Source organism: Columba livia, chromosome 22, assembly GCF_036013475.1.
Source record: "Columba livia isolate bColLiv1 breed racing homer chromosome 22, bColLiv1.pat.W.v2, whole genome shotgun sequence".
NCBI classification, from domain to species: Eukaryota; Metazoa; Chordata; class Aves; order Columbiformes; family Columbidae; genus Columba; species Columba livia.
In genome coordinates, this window is record NC_088623.1 from 7,268,328 (window position 1) to 7,289,038 (window position 20,711).

At 44.7% G+C, this 20,711-nt stretch overlaps 1 protein-coding gene across 9 annotated transcripts in view; it reads right to left on the bottom strand.

The window, feature by feature from the left end:
• The window catches only part of SLC26A8 (solute carrier family 26 member 8), a 22,416-nt gene continuing 1,705 nt past the window's right edge, over positions 1 to 20,711 (bottom strand). For 2 of the 9 annotated variants that reach the window (XM_065038450.1, XM_065038449.1), the window contains exons 2-20: positions 19,569 to 19,771; positions 17,237 to 17,376; positions 16,548 to 16,664; positions 15,470 to 15,645; positions 14,803 to 14,967; positions 13,971 to 14,120; positions 11,022 to 11,104; positions 10,512 to 10,659; positions 9,506 to 9,619; positions 8,213 to 8,290; positions 7,956 to 8,051; positions 7,303 to 7,409; positions 5,817 to 5,886; positions 4,915 to 5,007; positions 4,698 to 4,832; positions 3,116 to 3,475; positions 2,677 to 2,731; positions 2,369 to 2,547; positions 1 to 1,390 (exon numbers count right to left, since the gene is read on the bottom strand). In XM_065038450.1, the coding sequence (XP_064894522.1) occupies positions 1,175 to 1,390; positions 2,369 to 2,547; positions 2,677 to 2,731; positions 3,116 to 3,475; positions 4,698 to 4,832; positions 4,915 to 5,007; positions 5,817 to 5,886; positions 7,303 to 7,409; positions 7,956 to 8,051; positions 8,213 to 8,290; positions 9,506 to 9,619; positions 10,512 to 10,659; positions 11,022 to 11,104; positions 13,971 to 14,120; positions 14,803 to 14,967; positions 15,470 to 15,645; positions 16,548 to 16,664; positions 17,237 to 17,376; positions 19,569 to 19,672 (2,586 nt within the window). In that variant the 5' untranslated portion in view covers positions 19,673 to 19,771 and the 3' untranslated portion in view covers positions 1 to 1,174. Of the gene's footprint in view, positions 1,391 to 2,368; positions 2,548 to 2,676; positions 2,732 to 3,115; positions 3,476 to 4,697; positions 4,833 to 4,914; positions 5,008 to 5,816; positions 5,887 to 7,302; positions 7,410 to 7,955; positions 8,052 to 8,212; positions 8,291 to 9,505; positions 9,620 to 10,511; positions 10,660 to 11,021; positions 11,105 to 13,970; positions 14,121 to 14,802; positions 14,968 to 15,469; positions 15,646 to 16,547; positions 16,665 to 17,236; positions 17,377 to 19,568; positions 19,772 to 20,711 lie in introns of those variants that run through there. The other 7 variants (XM_065038455.1, XM_065038454.1, XM_065038452.1 and 4 more) reach the window with 6 other exon arrangements.

A 20,711-nucleotide genomic window follows, 5' to 3' on the forward strand; every position in this document is an offset into this window, starting at 1 on the left:
TGCATTACAGACAGTTTAATTTTAATATTCCTATTAGCTGTTGTATCATTGCTACAATTTAGCAGCCAGGAGCAGCAGAATTCAGAGGAGCCGCCTTGCTGTTACGGCACATCCAGATACCACACAATGCCCAGCAGCAAAAGTTAGAGCTGTTCATGTTAATGAATTAGCCCAGACCACAGGATCTATACACAAAACATCCATCATTTCAATCCAAGTTTTGCCTTAAAATAGGGTCTGAATAGAGTATATACACAGTGCTGGCCACCCATCTAAAAGTAATTCACCTGCGGGTCTTCATTCTAGGCAATTTGTGCCATGGGATAATCCTCCAGATGAGAGAACAGTGGAACCTTGTGATGCGTGTTCTTGGAACTGCTAAATGCTGCTGCTTTCAGTGGAATCCACGCTCACGCCCCTGTGCTGGTATTACTGCAGCTAACGCTGGGCCCGACCTACAGAAAATAGAACTATGCTATTTTTTGGTTTTTGTTCTAGCTGTATCTAAGTCTACAATTTTCCTGGCTCTTCAGAACAAAGTGAATACATCCCTCCATTCTTCACTATTTCAGTAAAGGACTACAAAGCCATAAAAAAAATACTATGGGATTTAGTTGTGGTGGATTAGAAAGGGCCTGAGGAAGAAATAAGGGACGGACACAACATTATTTTAATGCAGATAATATCAACTTCAGCTCAGTGTTGAAGAGTAATAACAAAATGTTTTCTTTGAAGTTGCACATCATTCTAAATACATTTGAAAATAAGGCATGTAATCTGTTGAAATATGGCGGATTAATTTTACTTACTAGCAAGCAATAAATACGTAAGTGCTAAGTTAGGACGTTTAAACTTCTACAAAATTTCAGAAAACAAACATAAATAATTTCCTAGAATGAACTACAAAACTAGGAATGATCTTATACATTGAAACTTCTCTGCTTTCAGCATTTCTGGGTAGCATATCCACTTGAAAATGCTTGAAAGCAATACCAAAAATGTTGTTTTTTGTTTAGAAGAGCAGAATTACTGGAGATATTAGTCAGGCTGTCTATTTTGAGAACTCTGGAATAGAAAAAAATAAGAGGACTGAAGGCTGATAAGCACCAGAACTGTTGCTTAGATTGTACCTTTTTCCTCTCTACTGAATTCCCAGTTCCACAACACTTGCAACTCAGGGATTGCTGGTATACTTCCACCTCTCCCCCCAGCTTGTGTCCTGGAAATCCGACTGAAGGGGCCGAGTGCCATACTGCCAGCGAGAGCTTGGTTCTGCGCTGTTCTGGGCTGAGCTTGAGGTATCTGATATTGACTCTTCATGCATAAGTTTGTTGTCAGAATTCGTTGCAGAGAAAAAGTCTTTATTCTTCTTCAAAAGGAAACGTCTCTCCTGAAATGCACACAAGCGTTTCTGTGAGCCGGGGTGGCTGCTGAGTCGGCCCACGGCACTGCGGGAGCTGCCGTGGGTCCCGCTGCCCCCAGCCCAGCCCCGCGCTGAGCGCTGGCACCTCCTGCCTGGCAGCTGCTCCCAGCCCTCCTCACCCCCAGCGAAGGGACACTGGTGAATATATACTGTCTCCTTCAGTTTTTTAAAGCTTTTTCTATGGGGGAGAGAGTCTGGTAGGTCAATATCCTTGCAATAAACTTCTGTACAGTGCCAAGGTAAGAGAGTTCAACAAGTTGTTCCATGAGCAGCAGAACTCAAGAACCCTGTTTTCCTGCAGATTTGGATAGGTTTTTGCCTTCATTCTCACCTCATTCAGCTATGGGACCCCAGCCTGGCTGGAGGTGTGCATCGGATGACTAGCGAAAGCTGGGTTCTTTCCCTAGACGGGGCAATTACTGCACTCTTCTACACAGAACAAGGGCTTTTCCTGGAATTTGCAACCATCTGCCCTATTCGAACTTGGCTGAGACAGCCAGTGAGCTTGAAAACCATTGCAGAGTACTGACAGGAGGAGTATGTGCCTAAACTTCAGTTCTTGAGGAAATCAAGCTAGCACTGTGCTGCACTTCCCCCATCAGCCCCAAGGGAGCTGGTGCGGTAACCTCTGGAAATGAAACACTTGGAGCATGTGCTCTACCCTGGCAGCGTCCTCGCTCTGTCAGAGACAGGGAAACCACTTCAAATGCAACAGTCATTCCTTGCCACAAAACTCAGCTGGATGTCTCTCCAGCCTGCACACAACGATGCCTTTCCCCAAAAAGGAGCACGGCACTCCAAGAGACAAAGCGGATTATTGATCCACTGCAAAAGGGCAAGTACCTGTGAAAAACCAGAGTTCAAAAGAGCATCCGCTCTGCCCTGCTTCCTCAGCCGCATGACAAAGTTTACCTTACTCACAGGATAATTTAATAAACATTCTACCTTCTGCTGTTCAGCTAGTGGTTCTTCAGGAAACTCTTCGGCAGGAGGTTCTAGCTCATCTGGCTTTTGATGCCTGCCCAAAGCAGCCAGCACAGCATCGTGAAGAGTTAGGAAGAACATTTCTTTGGTGACGCAGCTGTCGAAGAAATCACTCTTCTCAAAGTGTGTTATCACAGAGTCTATTATAGATGGAGGAACAGAAATAAAGCAGCGAAATCACTTCAGGCAGTACGGCTAAAACATTCCACTCAAGTTTAAAACCTAACCCAGGAGATAAGTTGATACTAGTGAACAAATGCTATACTCACAGTGACAGCTAGCTATAAGGACTGTAATGCCAATATTGTGAAACATATAGATGATCTGTGGAAAGAAATCCATGCAGGCATTAGAGCAATTCTGCATTGTAAAAGTGTACTAGAAGGTAAAACAGACAGGGAAAGAAGAAAAAAATAAACAGCCAAAATGGAAGAACCAAAGTAGGCATTTTGATACATGCAGTTTTAGTTTACGTGATTTTAGCACTGGTCACAGTGGAGGACAGGTTTTTGCACGTCCTCTGGATGGATGGTGGGGCTTTTTTAATGGGAATTTATTGAAATCTGAAGCGATAGCTGAATCTTGCACCTTTGAAGGTCAACTGGAAGATGCACAGATTGTTATGCTGCAAGATATTTTAGGCTAGCAAGAAACTTAAGGCATTGGGTAAACTTCAAGTTTCACATTGGTATCAGTTGGGTTGTTTACCTGTCGCAGTGACTCTGAACCTGTCAAATCCACAAATTGCACCATGCTGAAGTCTAAAATAATGGTGTGAACCGAACATGGCAAATGCATTGGCTGTTCTTCTTGCTCTAACCGCACCGAGGAGTTATCTATTGCAGAGCCTGGTGACCAGCAGGCTCCTCTCCCTTCATCCTTGGCCTTTTCAGTCCAAAATCCGGCGTTAGGGCCTGGGGATACACACTGCACATCGGCTGCTCCTACCAACAGTGTCCTAGAGCTGAGATTGTCTCCATACTTTGACCAATGTACCAAATTAGCTGAAGATGATGCGGAATTGCTGTCTGTGTGATGTTGCTTCACCAGTTTCTCTGTAAATGGTGCCTAAGATGGAGAATGGAGAGCACACCAGTGGCTGGAAGAATTGGGACCATGAGCTAGAAAATAGTGTACTGCAAGTAAGACAGTCCTGTAAATCATATGACACTTCATGGTAAAAAACACACGTGAAATAACACTAAATGTAGCAGTAAGCCACAAGAGTACGCAAAGTAGCAGGTGAACTTAGCAAGCCTCAGATGTGGTTAAGCCTTTGGCCACCAAAGAAATAAATAAAAGGTACAGTGGTACCTCACCCTTCCACCCCTTGAAATGGCCCGTGATGCTGGAATCTCACTTGTTACATCGACCTTTCAGAAAAGAAAGGAACAGCAACAAAAGACTGCCCATCGCCATTGCCCGTCTGAGCAGCAGCAGGCTGACCCTGCCGTGCGTAGCCGAGCTCTGCACACCTTGGTTTATTGAGTTTCTTGCACGGCAGCTGGGCACAGAATGGACCGATTTAATAATTTTTTCTTTCTTAATAGTTCAAATGTGTGTTTTAATTTTTATAATGCAAGAAAAGTAAAGTGAGTCTCTGCATTTTTGTACTTCGGAAGATTATGTTAAATTATCTATCACTTCCACTTCTTAAGCACTTTGGTGCTATGTTTTCCAAACCACTGTCTTTCAACCCATTTCTCTTACAATGGCTTTTACAAATCACAGGTAACTGCTTGAAAAATATCTCTGAAGATAGTCCATTCCCTTTTCCTTTCATTGCCTAAGACAAATCAGGAAATCCAGGGAAAGAGGGCTATGAGTGACCCTAGACGATGCACAGCAGCCAATTATTGTAAATATGAGAAATCCTCTACTCATGATAATCGTAGCTGCCTTTGAGGTAGTTTGTACTTGCACTTGGCAGTACTGGCAGTGGGACAAATTCCTCATATGCAAGGGAATTCTCTCACTTCTATGGGGAAAAAGAAGAAAATCCCTATTGAAGCACTGACAAAATTAACTCTTTCAGCTGAGGAGAGGATACGTTGAATACTTCAACTGCTACTTAATTCACTCAGTATGCTGAGCTACAATTGCTCTGTCACATAAAGTATGTGTAAAGAAATACAGTGGTAATGTCTGCTTATTTTCATACAGCAAATATAGATATGCTTCAGATAAACATTTACAGCCTTTTTGGTACTGGCAAGTTAAGAACATTGTCCTCAGTAACATAAAACCAGACACCTCAAACAGACTAGATAAATATCCTTGTAAAGCTGACCGTAGGTGGTTGTAGAGGTGGATCACAGACACAGATGAATTTCAGATCTTTTCTTTCCACTGCGGTGTCAGACACACTAAGTGAAATTAAAGCCCTCATTTCACTTTCATCTAGAGGCACTGCTTTCATGTCCATCTGAAAAGGAAAGGCAGTTCATTAGAGTGTTTATCTCCCCAATGCACGGGAGAAACTGCCGCTGACAGAAGCAGTGGTTTACCTTGTGTAACAAATAGGTTTTGAAGTGATTCACGTTTGCGAAAGAGATGGAAGAACAGCACTGGAAGATCTTGATACCTTCGATCTCCCTTGCCTGTAAAACAGAAGTTGTACCTAGCAGGAGCTATTTTCCCCCTCCTGTCTGTGTTGTAGTTTAAAAGGTTCTACCCTAGGGACAGAGTTTGTCTGGTCACATCATTGATGACACTGCATACTAGCAGTGGCATTGGCAACATGGACCTGATTACCACAAACTAATGTGCTTCTCTTGCCATTAAAAACACACCTCCAGCAGATCTATCATAGATGACAGTTGGTTGATTGACTATAAAATAAGTCAAATTATTTTTAATGCTCATTACAGAAAACATACACTATACCTTTGTCTTACTAACCTTGTCCTTATATGATTCCACCATTTGCAAATGTTTCTCGGGAGTGTACCCTTGTGGCAAAGGCAAAGCTCCCTAATGTTGCCCAGTTCAGTATGTTGCAAGTCTTGAAAATAACGTGTTAGAAAGGCCCGTGCCCTACCTGTTATCCCATCACCAGGAGAACCTGACCTGTGAGTCAGTCTAGTACATGCACAGTTGTTGCTGTGAAAACAGATGTAGAGTGGACAAAGCCAGACTGAGAAAACCAGGTCAGGAAGAAATGCCAAAGAGCTCTGGAAATGACAGCAGTGCAGCTTCCACCATGGAGACAGCGCATACAGACACACAGAGCTCCGAAGGCCCAAGGAGGATGAGCTTGGTATCTGAATCACTTCACACTACACATACTTAAGCATTCTTCAGAGTTTTGAATCAAACGAGCCGAGTCTGAATGGTCACCCCCGGGCACTTAAGGGAAGAAGCTGGATTACAGAGAGAGATGGAACATTTGGCTTTTGTTTCCTCTTACAGTTCTGTAGGTGGATAAACTTCTATAAATATTCGTGTTTGGAATCTGTCCCAGCACCACCATCTTCATTCTGAAACAAGACGTTTATTAGGTTTTCAGAGAGAACAGAGAAAAACCATCTGTTCCCAAAAGCTTGATCTCCATTTCTCTCCTCTTCACTGACTACGCCAGCTGTAACTTAGAGGGTGTGAGTACAAAAAGTTATTAACTCATAATTATTGTTCTTTGTGGAGGGGAGCAGTACACAAACAGAGCCTTCAGGTAGACTAGTGCCCTCAAGAACGTTCTAGCTCTGGAACACTTGCATTATTGTTGTTACGCTAGGGAGCATGTTCCCCCTCAGTCTCCCCACAGCCCTTCTCAAAGATACATCTCCACAGACAGGTGGAGGCAGCTACAGCTTGGGCTAGAGCTGGCTGCATGTGGGCTGGGTCTGATCCAGAGGTTGTGGAGCAGCATTAGTGCAGGGGTTTGCCTCTAAAGAGAATATCTTGGTTTGGGGACCGTGCTTCACCAACGGTGCTGCATGGTTTTCGGGCAAGTTCTGGTCAGTTCAGGCCATGGGTGGAATAAACATGTGGCTAGCTGGCAGGTTGTTTGCCCCCATGTATGGAAAATTGTTGTCAGAACACTCTATTCAAAGCAAACTGTTTGCAGATAACTTCCCAAGCTTTTTTGAGTGCTGTCAGCACAGTGGTCTCACCGGTAGGAAACTGATAAGCAGTTATATACCTTGAATGTAGTGTGAACAATAGGGACACTTAACCGAGCAGTGGCTGCAGAAATGCCCTTTCACAATGCTCAAGAAACCCCAAGGCAAAGCCAAGAGGCCACATCTGAGCAGAGGAAACGTGGTGGGTTTCAGACAGCAACTGAAGTTCGTCCCAAAGGTATTCCTTCAGAGCCACTCTGGATCGGATCACAAGCGGCTCAGTATTTGCAGCAACGGAGTTATTTCCTAGCTCTTTCCGTGTAATTCTAGAGGCTTCAGTCTACTCAGACAAGCACCTCCCTACCCTGGTGAATCTCAGGAGGTGTGGCTTGGATTTATGAATAATTTTCCTTTTTGGATTAGCAGCTAATAACTGAGTAATGTGTGCCTGACATAGACTCCCTCCCTGATCCCCAACTGGGTTTACGGAGAAAATAAAGCAACTTGGTAAATGGCAGCAAAGACTGAGGAATGTATTTGAAAGAAAGGCACGACATCTCATTTTATCCCTGTAGAAGTATGTACACAGATAGTTTATCCCAACTGATGCCTACACCTCAATAAACAGCCTGCAACAGCATGGTATAGCTGCAGAAGAGACCAATCCAGAGCCCATAAACTTGAAGGAATTACCAGTTTGGGAATGCGTGAGAGAGGCTCCAGGATGACCTGACCGAAGTGCTTACAAACATGAAACATTTTTCATTGTCACACGTCTGACTAAAACATCAACTCCAAGAAAAGCTAGTAATTTGTTTGAAAAGTTACAATTACCTGTGTGACCTAATGGCGATTATGAAGAATGTGAATCCCATGGCGATCGCTAAACCGACGTCAAGACCAGCACAAAGCACTGCAGCAAAAGTTACAAGCCAGATAACCTTTGAACGAGAGAGAGAGAGAACATGCAGGGTGAAAAGATGCACAATGACCTGCAACTCAGCCCCAGCATTTGCAAACTGCAGACAAAATAAAAAGGCTAGAAATGGTAATACATGTCAAGGTTTGTTGGCACATCTATTCAAACCCAGTCCTGGAAGTAGTCACAAACAGGGATCGTGAACGACAGTTCAAATCTCCAGCCTTTTTAATAGCTTCAGTTATGAGGAAAAACCGCATCCTATCGGGGGTCTTTCTCTTCATGAGAAATCCTGCACAAGAGTTGACAGGGGAATGTGGCCCCATGGGCAGCCAGACAGTTTCCTTCTCAGGGGATATGGGAAGCAACGACAGTAACCAGTTCTCCCTGTACAGAATTAATTGGAAACTGTTTTGAAGATATCTCAATACGCTTCTTTTAGCGGATATTTCAAAGGATCCCTTTTCTAAGGAAGCGACCGCTGCTTTGCCTTGCCCTCGCAAAACAGCCATTCTTTCTCTGAAGGCACGTTCTGAACTCTACGCGGCTATTTATTTTTGCCACTTACGAAATGGTACTTGTCCCGTCTCCACAGGATGGGGACGTCCAGAAACTTTTCAAGAAAAGGGAGCACGTTAAATACCACAATGGCAGCAAATATACCCTGTGCAAATCAGAAAAATAGTGTCTATTATTTTGTTATTTTTTATTTGCAAACACAAGCATGCTAAGGAAATTGAAAATTAAAGTCTTATAACTGAATTAATTTATTTTATGCTTAGGAAGTAAGGAGGCTGCTGCCATAGCTATTTCAGGTTCACTTACATTAGGTATCATCTGGAAAAAGTGTCCCAGTCTCAGCGCAGTCACCAGCATCACAGATGCTCCAATCGCTGCTGCTAACTGAGCAGAAATACTTCATTAGAGAGACCTGACACAGCCATTTCCTTACTTGTATGGGCCACGTAGCACCACCAACTGGGAAAAATCACCAGGGACCGGTGGACAAAGGCCACAGGTATGCTGCAGTGCGTGGTGCAAATTCCAGAATACAATACTCGAGCTGCAAGAGCTCTCTGTAGCTAAAAAGTTTTCCTAATTGGACTATTCTTAGGCACAACAGAACAATGCAGGATTTTGGCTTGATAATTTCACCTGAGTAATAAGATACTTCTCTTGCAAGTCAGACTTTGGAATGAACTCTTTATGAAACAAAATTATTTCTATGATGCAGTGAAGTGTTTACAGGCATTCAGTTAAAAGGTACAATAAAAACATTACTACATATTATTATATATTACATCCTCTTCCCCCCTTAAAAAAAAAAAAAATATCATGAAGTCAAGTACTCAAAAGTTAGGAAGAAATGGCAGAATTAAGGGGCTGTGAGTTATTTTTCATATGGAGACCTGCGTGAAGGGAGTGGAGCATCTCCCGTGTGAGGAAAGGCTGAGGGAGCTGGGGCTCTGGAGCTGGACAAGAGGAGACTGAGGGGGGACTCATTCCTGGGGATCAATATGGAAAGGGGGCGTGTCAGGAGGATGGAACCAGGCTCTTCTGGTGACAACCAGTGACAGGACAAGGGGCAATGGGTTCAAACTGGAACACAGGAGGTTCCACTTAAATTTGAGAAGAAACTTGTTCCTGGTGAGGGTGGCAGAGCCTGGCCCAGGCTGCCCAGGGGGGTTGTGGAGTCTCCTTCTGTGCAGACATTCCAACCCGCCTGGACACCTTCCTGTGTAACCTCATCTGGGTGTTCCTGCTCCTTGGGGGGATTGCACTGGATGAGCTTTCCAGGGCCCTGCAACCCCTGACACTCTGGGATTCTGTGATTCTGTGGCTTTTTCCATATATTTACTGAAATATAGTTTTAAACTGCATGAACATATCCTGTTCTCCCCACATTATCCTGGCATCCGTCGTGGCACCCTATGTGCTGTAAGGATCATGTAAGTATAGTACATAACATAGCACACACACAGAGGGTATCTGAATTCATGATGCATGGGTGCATAACTGTGTATCTCACAAACTGTTTAGATTAAATCTCAGCCTCTGCTCAGTATACAATGAGTTTAGATGAGAGTTTGGAACCTTAACAAATCCAGGCCAGCTCACCTGTGTTCTTCCACCTGTCTTCTCTTGAATGACAGTTCCAGAAATAGCAGAGCTGACAGCAAAGCTTTTGAAAAATGAGCTGCAAATATTGCATAGCCCCACAGCTATCAGCTCCTGTAAAACAGAAACAGAAGGATGCAGAGGAAACCCCAAATGAATTACTCACCTTCATAGAAGTAGCTTATCAGGAAGTCCTTTCCTTTGCTCACACTTGCTGTTGCTCGTCTGTGTTGCTGAGCTCAGGAAACCTTCTGGGAAGCAACATCTCCCATGATGAAATGAATTATCTTAAAAGCCATACAGTTTCCACAGGTGAGGATCTCATGGACCCAAAAATTCAGTTCCTTCTTTCAAAGAAATCCACTTAGAACCCCAAAGCTCTGAAGCACTGACTTTCAAGCTAACATATGGCATATGGCAGCACCTGGACAAAAGCTGAGTGGAAGAGACATTCCCTTTATATTTATCTCCAGAGGCTTTGAGAAGTCAGGGCAGGTTCCTTACTGGCTTAGTTTCATTCTAGTGAAGATCGAAGTCATCATAACAAGCTAAACATGGAGTAGTGCAAAACACCTAACGCTTACTAGCACGCTGGAATCTAACACAGTTCCAGCCTAAAACCTCTCAGAGCAATCGCTCTGGGTAGAGAATACATACACTGGGGCAGCAGCCACACTGCAGCTCTCTGGCCATTTACAGTTTCAGCTATTAATTTATCATGCTCTATAGTCTCTTGGATTCATGACAGCGATGGTTCTCAGGGATCAGCTGCAGCACTCTGTGTGTGTGAGGTTCACCCCAGTCACTGGGAAGTTATGAAGGCCTGTTGGTCAAAGGTGGACATGTTTTGGCCTTCACATTACTGGCTTATAAAATCCACTTTCTATAGGGAATGGTAACAAGTTGCTACAAAACCATTGTCTGGCATATTCACTCCATTCTTTCATTTCTAAGTCAAGTTCAACTTGCTCCTTGGCCTAGGAGGTATGCCCAGTTTTGCTCTCACCTGATTGCTGGCAATATGGTAGTTGTGAAGCGAAGCATACCTGTCTTCAACAAAAACAAGAAGGAAATAGCTTACAATAGCAAGGGAGAAGGCATGCGGTATGATCTTGCTTGGCTTTGATAAGTCTGGCCATGTAGGAGGCAGAAACCTACAGAATCAGAAAACAGATGAGCTTAGACCTGTTCTGAGCTCTGTCCACATTTACTCCAAACCCAGGATCATTATCAGAGGCATCCAGCACCCCTAGGAGATGATCTCAATATGTAAGAATTCCACCTCACAAAAAATGCAAGTTCCTTCCTCTGTGTGTAAATGAAACCTGAATCTAACAAAGAAAACTGTAGTTGGAGTTCTGCATTTGCTCGTAGACGATTATGCAATTAAATCTCTTGAAGAGTTATTCCTTTTACTTCCCAGTAAAATCAGCCCACATCAGACTTCAAACACAGGCTGAAACATCTCTTTCTGTATCTGCAAAGTACAACCTCATTAACAGCGTAGACAACTAACCTCTGAGGAATCATACTGAGCACAGCATTACTAGATGCAGCATGAAGATGAATGCGATTAGAAATAATGGTGACTGTGATAATCTGGGAAAGAAAACAAAAAGCAATACCAGAGATTATACAGCATTTGCTTTAAACTAGAGCTTTAAACTAGACTCAAAGAGGGATGGGTTGTAGCTGGGCTTGCATCAGCGGGGCAGCACTCCAGAGCTGATGGAGGCTGGGAGGCCCCCACACCCCTGGGGTGAAATGGGTGTGCTCGCTCGCTCTCTGAAATGCCTGCACACCAATGCGTGCAGCACGGGGAACAAGCAGGAGGAGTAGAAACCTGTGTTAGGGCAGGAGATCATGACCTGGTGGCAATTCCGGAGACATGGTGGGACAGCACACGTGACTGGAATGTGGCCGTGGGTGGCTGTGGCCTTGTCAGGAGAGACAGGCCAGCCAGGCGAGCTGGTGGAGTTGCTCTTTACGTGAGAGAGCAAGTAAAATGTATTGAGTGTTGTCCAGGGGCAGATGAGGAGGAGTTGAGAGTGTATGGGTGAAAGTGAAGGGGCAGGCTGGCAAGGGTGATGCTATTGTGGGCGTCTGTTACAGGCCACCAGATCAGGACGAGGCCTCTGCAGACAGCTGAGAGCAGCCTCACAGGCACAGGCCCTGCGTGTGGTGGGGATTTTGACTGCCCTGGTGTCTGCTGGAAGGACGACTCGGCCGCAGCCACAGGCCAGGAGGTTCCGCCAGAGCCTTGACGAGAACTTTCTGATGCAAAGGGCGGAGGAGCCGACTAGGAGAGGGGCCCTGCTGGACCTCATCCTCACTGACAAGGAGGGGCTGGTCGAAGCGGTAAAGGTTGAGGGCTGCCTTGGCTGCAGCAACCATGAGATGGTGGAGTTCAGGATCTCCTGTGGCAGGAGCAGGAAAGCAAGCAGGATTGCAACCCTGCACTTCAGCAGGACAAACTTTGGCCTGTTCAGGCAATTGCTGGGGGAAATCCCATGGGCAAGGCTGCTTGAAGGTAAAGGGGCCCAAGATAGTTGGTTGGTGTTCAGGGACTGTTTCTACCGGGCACAAGATCAGAGCATCCCGACACGTAGAAGTCAAGGAAGGAGCCACGAGACCTGCGTGGTTCAACAGGAACTGCTGGGTGTGCTCAGGTGGAAGAGGAGAGTTTCTAGATCATGGGAGGAGGGGCTGGCCACTTGGGGAGAACATTCAGCTGTTGTCAGAGGGTGTAGGGAGGCAACTAGGAAAGCTGAGGCCTCCTTAGAATTAAACCTGGCGAGAGGGGCCAAGGACAACAGGAAGAGCTTTTTCCAATATGTGGCAGATAAAACTCACAGCAGAGGCAATGTAGGCCCACTGAGGAACAAAGTGGGTGCCCTGGTGACAGAAGATACAGAGCAGGCAGAGTTACCGAGTGCCTTCTTTGTCTGTGTCTGCTCTGCCGGGGGCTGTCCTGAGGATCCCGCACCGCTGAGGCCCAGAGGAAGGCAGGACAATGGAGGAGTTTGCCTGGGTTGATGAGGACTGGGTTAGGGAGCAGGTAGGCAATCTGGACATGCATAAATCCATGGGTCTGGATGGGATGCACCCACCGGTGCTGAGGGAGCTGGCTGAGGTCATTGCTGGACCGCTCTCCATCATCTTTGCCAAGTCTTGGGAAACGGGAGAGGTGCCTGAGGACTGGAGGACAGCAAATGCCACTCCAGCCTTCAAATAGGGCAAAAGGAAGACCCGGGGAACTCTAGACTGGTCAGCCTCACCTCCATCCCTGGGAAACTGATGGAACGACTTCTCCTTGGTGCCATCTCAAGGCATGTCAGGGATAAGAGGGTCATTAGGGGCAGTCAACATGGTTTCACCAAGGGGAAGTTCTGCTTGACCAACCTCATAGACTTTTATGAGGACATAACAAGATGGATGGATGATGGCAAAGCAGTGGACGTGATCTGCCTTGACTTGAGTAAGGCACTTGGCACAGTCTCCACAGCATCCTCACAGCTGAACTGAGGGAGTGGGTCTGGATGAGCGGGGAGTGAGGTGACTGTGAACTGGCTGAAGGGAAGAAGCCAGAGAGTCGTGGTCAATGGGCAGAGTCCAGTTGAGGCCTGTACCCAGTGCAGTGCCTCAGGGGGCAGTGCTGGGGCCGGTATTATTCAATATACTCATGATTTGCACGAGGGAACAGAGTGACTGTCAGCAAGTTTGCTGGTGACACCAAGCTGGGAGGAGTGGTGACACTGGAAGCTGTGCTGCCATCAGAGACCTGGACAGGCTGGAGAGCTGGGCAGGGAAACATTTAATGAAATAGAACAAGGGCAAGTGTAGAGTCTTGAATCTGGGCAGGAACAGCCCCAGGTTCCAGTATATGTTGGGGAATGACCTATTAGAGAGCAGCGTAGGGGAAAGGGACCTGGGGGTCCTGGGGACAGCAGGGTGACCATGAGCCAGCACTGGGCCCTTGTGGCCAGGAAGCCAATGGTACCTGGGGTGGGTTAGAAGGGGGTGGTCAGTAGGTCAGAGAGGTTCTCCTGCCCCTCTGCTCTGCCCTGGGGAGACCACACCTGGAATCTTGTGTCCAGTTGTGGCCCCTCAGTTCCAGCAGGACAGGGAACTGCTGGAGAGAGTCCAGCGCAGCCACCAAGATGCTGGAGGGAGTGGAGCATCTCCCGTGTGAGGAAAGGCTGAGGGAGCTGGGGCTCTGGAGCTGGACAAGAGGAGACTGATGGGGGACTCATTCATGTTTACAGATATATTCTGTGATTCCGTGCTCATTCAACTGTGCAAAATACATCTAAAGACAGTTAATCTTGTAGGAGTATTTAAAGGAAAGACTCAGTCTGTAAACGTAACAGCATCCTGAAGTAATATGTGAAATGTTTTTTGAAATATAGTATATTATACACTGTGTCAGTTCAATTATCACAATGACATTTTGGAGATCACTTACCAAGAGAAGTTCCATGGGAAATGCAATAAGACTGTGTTTATAATTTATCATGATAGATGTACTGATTCGTAGTGCAGCCGTGCTGGTTAAAAACAGCAGTATGCTGGTGGCATTAGCCTTTGGGAGAGCCAGGAAGAAATGAAAGAGGTTCTGAAAAACAATCATAATAGAGACGATCAGAGGCAGATACTACAACTATTTCTGTATTCCAGGAGATTGACATAAGTTGCCCTGACACTTGAACTCATCCTTTCTGCTATGGTGGTATCTTCAGTTAGAAGAAAAGAGATGCTAAGAGAAAAACAGTATTTTAAAATCTATCTTGTCTATTGGTATCTGCCGAGAAAACACCGCCACAAAATAGCTCAGATCTAGTACGGTCATTGTTCTCTCTTCTACACTATCTTTCTCTCAAGTTGTCTGATTGACATTACTAAAGTAAATTAGGATGAATTAGCTTTAACTTGTTTTAGCTTGGACTCTCCTGAGTCTCTGTTAGATACAATAAAGATATTGTGAGCCCAATGGCTTGCCCATGACGATCTATTGAGGGAAAAGGTAGCTTTTCTTCTAACTTGTGCTCTGCTACAATTGTAGGCATACGTAAGTAATTTAAAATATGCATACAGAATTTTCTTCTTGCACGTCACACAATAAGCTTCATACACTGTTCAAGACAACAGGAAGGCGAAGTAAACCACAGCTGAGGCTTGTACAAATAGCCCTTAGCAATGGGCTTAGGTGGCAATTGCCTTCCATTTCTGAAGTTGTTCTTTTTGCTCCCCACCTCCAAGAAGCAGGTGTTCCTTTGACTAACGATGAATTTACTCACATAGAAAATGCCAAGGGGGCCCTCGTGGAAATCAAGCACGATGTCAAAGATAAAGGCAAACTGCGATACAATTACGTGCAACGCTGCTGCAGTGAGGTAAGCATCAATGATAGTCTTCGGCACATAAGACGTTACAAACCCCAGGCAGAAGCAGCCTAGGAGCAACTGCATGGAACAAATGAGAAGCAAGACGTGATCCAATGATCAATGTCTAAATCCACCCTTCTTCTCTTCATATTTGAAGGGCATGACTCTTCACTGCCATACATGATGGATAGTTATTTGAACATACTATTTTCATTATGCACATTTAAGCAATGCACTGCCAAACCAGAAACAGGAGCACTTTGCATCAAGTGTGTGCAGTTATGCAGGTCTACCTAAGGGTTCAGGCATTGCAGAACTGGGCGACATAAAATGTAATAATTTAGTTCACACATGAATATATTAATCATGGACACATGAATCTTAAGCTATCATATGTTTTTCAGACAGCACAAGAGGAAGATACAGACCTTCATGGCCCATTTTGCACAACGTATGTATTCAAATGTGATGAACTTAGTATTTGTGGTAAGAATAAGCAAGCAGTACCAATTCTTACATTTGTACAAAGAATGCGCACAAGGATACATCATGAAGGAAATAAAACAGGTTCATCTTCTACCTGAATTATGCCAGTAAAAAATGTTATTGATGCTGTAAATGTTAAGGCCTCCATGTAATCTTTCATAAAAGTAGGGTCTGAGAAGTTGTCTAAGGAACCATTAGAGGACAATGTTTGGTTGAAGTTAAGCGTCTTCAGAATGTTTGTCACCACCACATTTAGGATGCTAAACGAGCCTGGAACCAACAAAACAGAGAACAGAAAATGGAACTCCATGAGGTGTTGCAACAAAGACTTATCGTAAAACCACAAATCCATCTCTTCCCCCAGCGTCAGTCTGTGCAGTGTCAGACAGTCTATTTTCATTCATGCATACAATCCACATCTATAATCCATTTTTACTGTTTCTGACTAAGTACCTAAAATTTCCAAAGTCCTGTCTGAAAATTTCAGATTCCTGCCATTTTGTGAGTGAAGTCTTCAACTGGTCAAATGCACACCAACAAGATTTTAATGTAAAGCACAAAAAATGGATGCACTACAATGAGCCGCCAGAAAGGCTGAAAAAACATAGAGAAAGAACTGCCAGGTTACCCAGGAGGCCAGAGTTCCACACTTCCACTTATTAGGATGGTGTGAAGGGCCTTGTCACATGTAAACGGCATTTTAATAATCTAGCTTCTGAACAAATTAAGAATGGAAACGCATCAACTGTTCAGTCATGGCAAGAAACTTCACAGAGAGGACCAGAAGCCAAATCATGATTCACAGTAACCTCGTGGGGGTACGTGGGAAGCAGCTTGCACTTGTCCTTGACCTCACAGCGGAGGCGACCGCGTGACACTCAGCCACGTCCTTCGCGCTGGTGTCTGTGGTGCAGGAGCTGTGCTCGCTCGGCTCCTCAGGGCTACGAAGGATCTCGCAGCTGAAACTTGACCGATTGGTGAAAATTCTCATTGCACAACAGCTGCAGAAGTTCAACAACAATGAACTGAGAAGCTGGGGGTCTGGATTGTCACCTAAATAACGTCTGCCTGTCCGATGAAAGAGATAGGACAGCTTGCCAGTTTTTTGAAGCAGCACCGAACATAATCTCTATATCCTGCAGAAACATTTTACAGTACAAAATAAACCTCACCAATTGAGATATGAGGTGAAGTCCCAAATATAACATATGTCATCGAGCAGCAGAATGCAGAAAGGAAACCGTTCACATTTGGCAGAGGTAACCTGGTCAGCCAAACTCCTAAAAGCCCTGGAAAACAAAAGTATGTTTCTAAAATCAAGCAAATTGGGACGGCTCTATCTTTGGTTACTAAGTAAAATTTTGCTGATGAAAACCTGACAACCTTTATGAAAATCCCGGTTCATGATCTGATAAAGCCAGGCCAGTTAGTGACAAAAGCCAATGCTGTTTTACAACATGGGCCCTTGCTATCTAGAAATTAGGCAGAGAACCAGAACAACTCTTAATTTAGGCCACCTATTAGTGGGGGGGCTACGTGCGTGAATATCTAACAGACCTGATTTTGCAAGGTGGATTTTAAAGACCATGTTATTTTGTTTGCAATATAGGAAAATGCTGCTATTAGTTTATATTTTGAGAAGTGTCCTGTTCTTGAAATTGGACCGTGTAACGTCTGATTATAGAAAAGAAGTTCTCCTGCAAATATGCAAACAAATAGGTTAATGATTTAAGGAACTTCCAACGTTAAAGTTCCCACATAACCTCATGATATTAGAAAGAACAGAAACACACACAGGAGATAGATTATGAAAAGCATGATATACCAATGGAAGTTGGAGTGTTTTTTTCTCTCTGCCTACCTTGAGGAACCTGAACCATCCCAACACTTAGGCCTGCATGTAGATCCCTCAAGATCCATTCTCTGAACCGATACGAAAACAGCCAGTTCAGGACAGGGAACATCTGGAGTGTGATCTTTCTGAACCTTCCCCAGGAGAAGCTGGAAAGAAGCAGATAAGTGAAGCCACATGCGATGCCTTTTAAAGCCCCATCTCCGCAGTGCGTGCTCCACAGGCGGGCAGGCCACGGTGAGCGCTCTGAACCCTCACAGGCATCAGCCCTCTGCAGGTCCGGCTGGCACCGAACGGGAACCCTACACGGGCACCCCCTGCCTTCGCGTTCCCTTCAGACGAACCGCAAATACTCTGTGTGAGATTCATAAGATAGCCTGTCAGCAGTGGAGCCCAGAGAGCTCAATGCATCTATTATTTGACCTTGTTAACACCACAGAAAAATAGGAGATGGTTTTTGATTCCTCCTAATCTAGAAAAAAACCATAAAAACACTACATCTGGGTGGGGAAGATAGGCAACTCTATCCCACCTTCCAAAATGCAGTCAAATGTTTCCCATATTACATTTTTTAATAAGGGAATGGAAGCAGGACTTTACCTACATGAATTATTTTGTGTATATGTTTTTGAATCAGAATTTCCAATAGGTAAACTCCGACTAACCCCACAGTCTTGTGCTCCCTCTTTCCCTTTTTAATCCCCTCGCAATGTTGGTGACTTTCTACTTGCAAACTAAATACAAGTGATGTAGCATCTGCCCAAGACTTCTGGCATCCTTGAACAGTGGCTGTGGGGACTGACCGCCAATTAACATTATAGACTTGAGTCTCTTTCCATAATTTTATTGTCCAAGGTGATCACACACTGGGCTGACAAATGGATACAAAGTTGAGAAGAGAGAAAACACGAGATAGGGAAGTGGAAAAGAAACAGGGAAAAGAATATGAGGAACCAAGGCAGACACAGCTCTTAAATGACAAGTTGGGGGAGGAAATAAAAGAGATTTCCTTATTAAGCACGAAGTGCAATGATAAAGTTTCCAACAGTATGAGCTATGACTTCAGAACAAAATTCTTCCTCCGATGGTGTTTCTGGGAGGATAGACTGTTAACTCTAGGTCATGTCATAATTATACACAATTCAACCCTTTCACACAGAATCCCAGAATGGCTGGGGTTAGAAAGGACCTCTGGAGATCATTTAGTCCAAGCCCCTGCTAAAGCAGGTTCACCTAGAGCAGGTTGCACAGGACTGTGTCCAGCTGGGTGTTGAATGTCTCCAGGGAGGGACACTCCACAGCCTCTCTGGGCAAACTAATTCCATCAATAACTGTTTCTCTGACTCCAGAAGCTCACCACACTTTGTGGAACCTCACCCATAGCTAGACTTGAGTCTCAAGCCCTGCCATGGACTCAAAACGACAGTTTAAGTTTCAGTATAGATTCAGTATACGTGCTGAAACAAAGCCCAGATAAATGATTAATCAGAGATTTTGTATTTACTTTCTTAGGAGGACTTTGTAGACGTAGCCATAACCATTGACAGTCCACTCTGCATCCAAAACCAGATTCAGAAAGAAAACTGAGAGTATTTATAGTCAAACAAAACTAAAAGGGAAGCTGATGAACAGGCCTCCTATTTTTTTATTCTATTTGCCTTGATGAAAGCACACCAGGAGTTCTGTGCTGCCAAGGACTGCCTCCTGGGTGCCTGAGGGCTCCTCTGGCAGAGCCGGGGCTGCTACTCCCAGCAAAATGCCCAAAAGAGACCTTGGCCAGACAGGAAAAAGAGGCTGTGGAAGCGTTAACGCTTGATCAGTACCCCAGCCTCATCCGTTCTCTTCAAAGAACACAGGAGCACAGCTCCAAAGTAAGACCAACGCAGTTCAGTCAGTCTCAGTCATACCATACGCAACGTTCCATTTCCCCAGCTAAGAGACAACAGAAAAAGACTCTTGAAATTTAAGAAATAAAAGTATCAAAAGGCACAAATCAGAAAAACGCCAAGCAAGGCTTGTGTCTGGCAGCTGGGCTGAGGCAAGCGCTGGAGGGAACCACAACTGTTGGCTCTACAGGGAATACATCCCTCATACTGTCATAGTCCTGAAGCAAACACACACTTCTGCAAATTGCAAACAGCAGCTTTGGTAGCGCAATCCTAAGCTGAACTTGTACACTTCCGGTGTAAGGTGCTGCAACTTGGTGTTCTGCTTCGGTTATCACTCAGTGCAGTTCAGCATTTTAATTACCAGCTGCAGGGAAGTCAGCACCTTTTTTACACTTGGGCTTGAAGTCTCCCTAGTTTCTTTACATCCAATACATTCCTGGCATAGAACTCACCTGCACTGTAGCCGCCTGTTCTCGTGAGAGATTTGTGGTGCTCCATGCGAGGCAGAAGACAGTTTTCTTTCCACGTGTGCCTGGAAGTGCTCCTCGGTCTGCATTTCTCCTTGGACCCTGCAGGCTGCTCTGATCACAGTCAAAACCAGAGGAACAGCAAATGCTGGAGACCACAAAGCAAGCTCCCTTTCTTGGCAGTGAGACTGGAAGAAAGAAATAGGGCCATTGACTGAAGTATCTACTAATACCAAAATTAAAAGTATGATTTGCGATTGGTCCATCCCAAAATAACTCCTGTGAAGCCAGTAGTTACAGCAGGGATAAGCAAGGCTCTGGCAACTGAGATCCATGAAAGAAGACATGCTGCTTTTAGGATCCAACAAAATCAATTGCAAATCAGTTGTAGGAACACTGCGTCCTCCTGGAACTTGCCTTGTTCCTACTCTGTAGGAAAAATGAGCCTAATTCCCTTCCATTTTGTGATACCAAAAGCAGGCCAGGGAACTAAATCTAATCCCTCTCCATGAACCTACCACAGCTGAGGAACCCATTTGGGTTCTCCTTGTTTCCAGTCCTGGAGAAAAAAGTCTTAGTCTGACACACAGAGAGCAGCTCTAACCTGAGGCTGTACAAATGCCGCAATTTGCTGTATAAAATCGGTATCTGATACCATTCAGGTTTTTAAATCCCCCAAATGTCTGACTCCAACTCCTTAGAATGTTAGTATCGGGAAGGAGATCCGAATTAAATCACTGACACTCAGAGAAGCGAAGATGTGCGTTCCCAAAGTGAATACTGAGTAAGTAAAATCCAGTGCGAGAGCAGATCTCAAACTAAGTTCTCATACAGACAGCTGAGACAGAAAAAACAATCCCCATCCAGAGCTACCAAATTAAAGTACACATAAGAAGGGTGGAGACATGTACGAACATATTTTTTTGGCTATGGGCAGAAGTAGAAAGAAAAGAGGAAACACGAAAAGCAAGCAGTTGAGAGTCTATTCAGAATGCAATCTAAGTTTTAAGTATCAAAACCTGCAAAAAAATCATTAGTATTTAAGTTTTCTCTTCATATTTATTTCCGGCACTGCCAGGATCAGTTTGTACCGGTCTAGTGCTTTGCATCACTGAGATCGGCTACTTC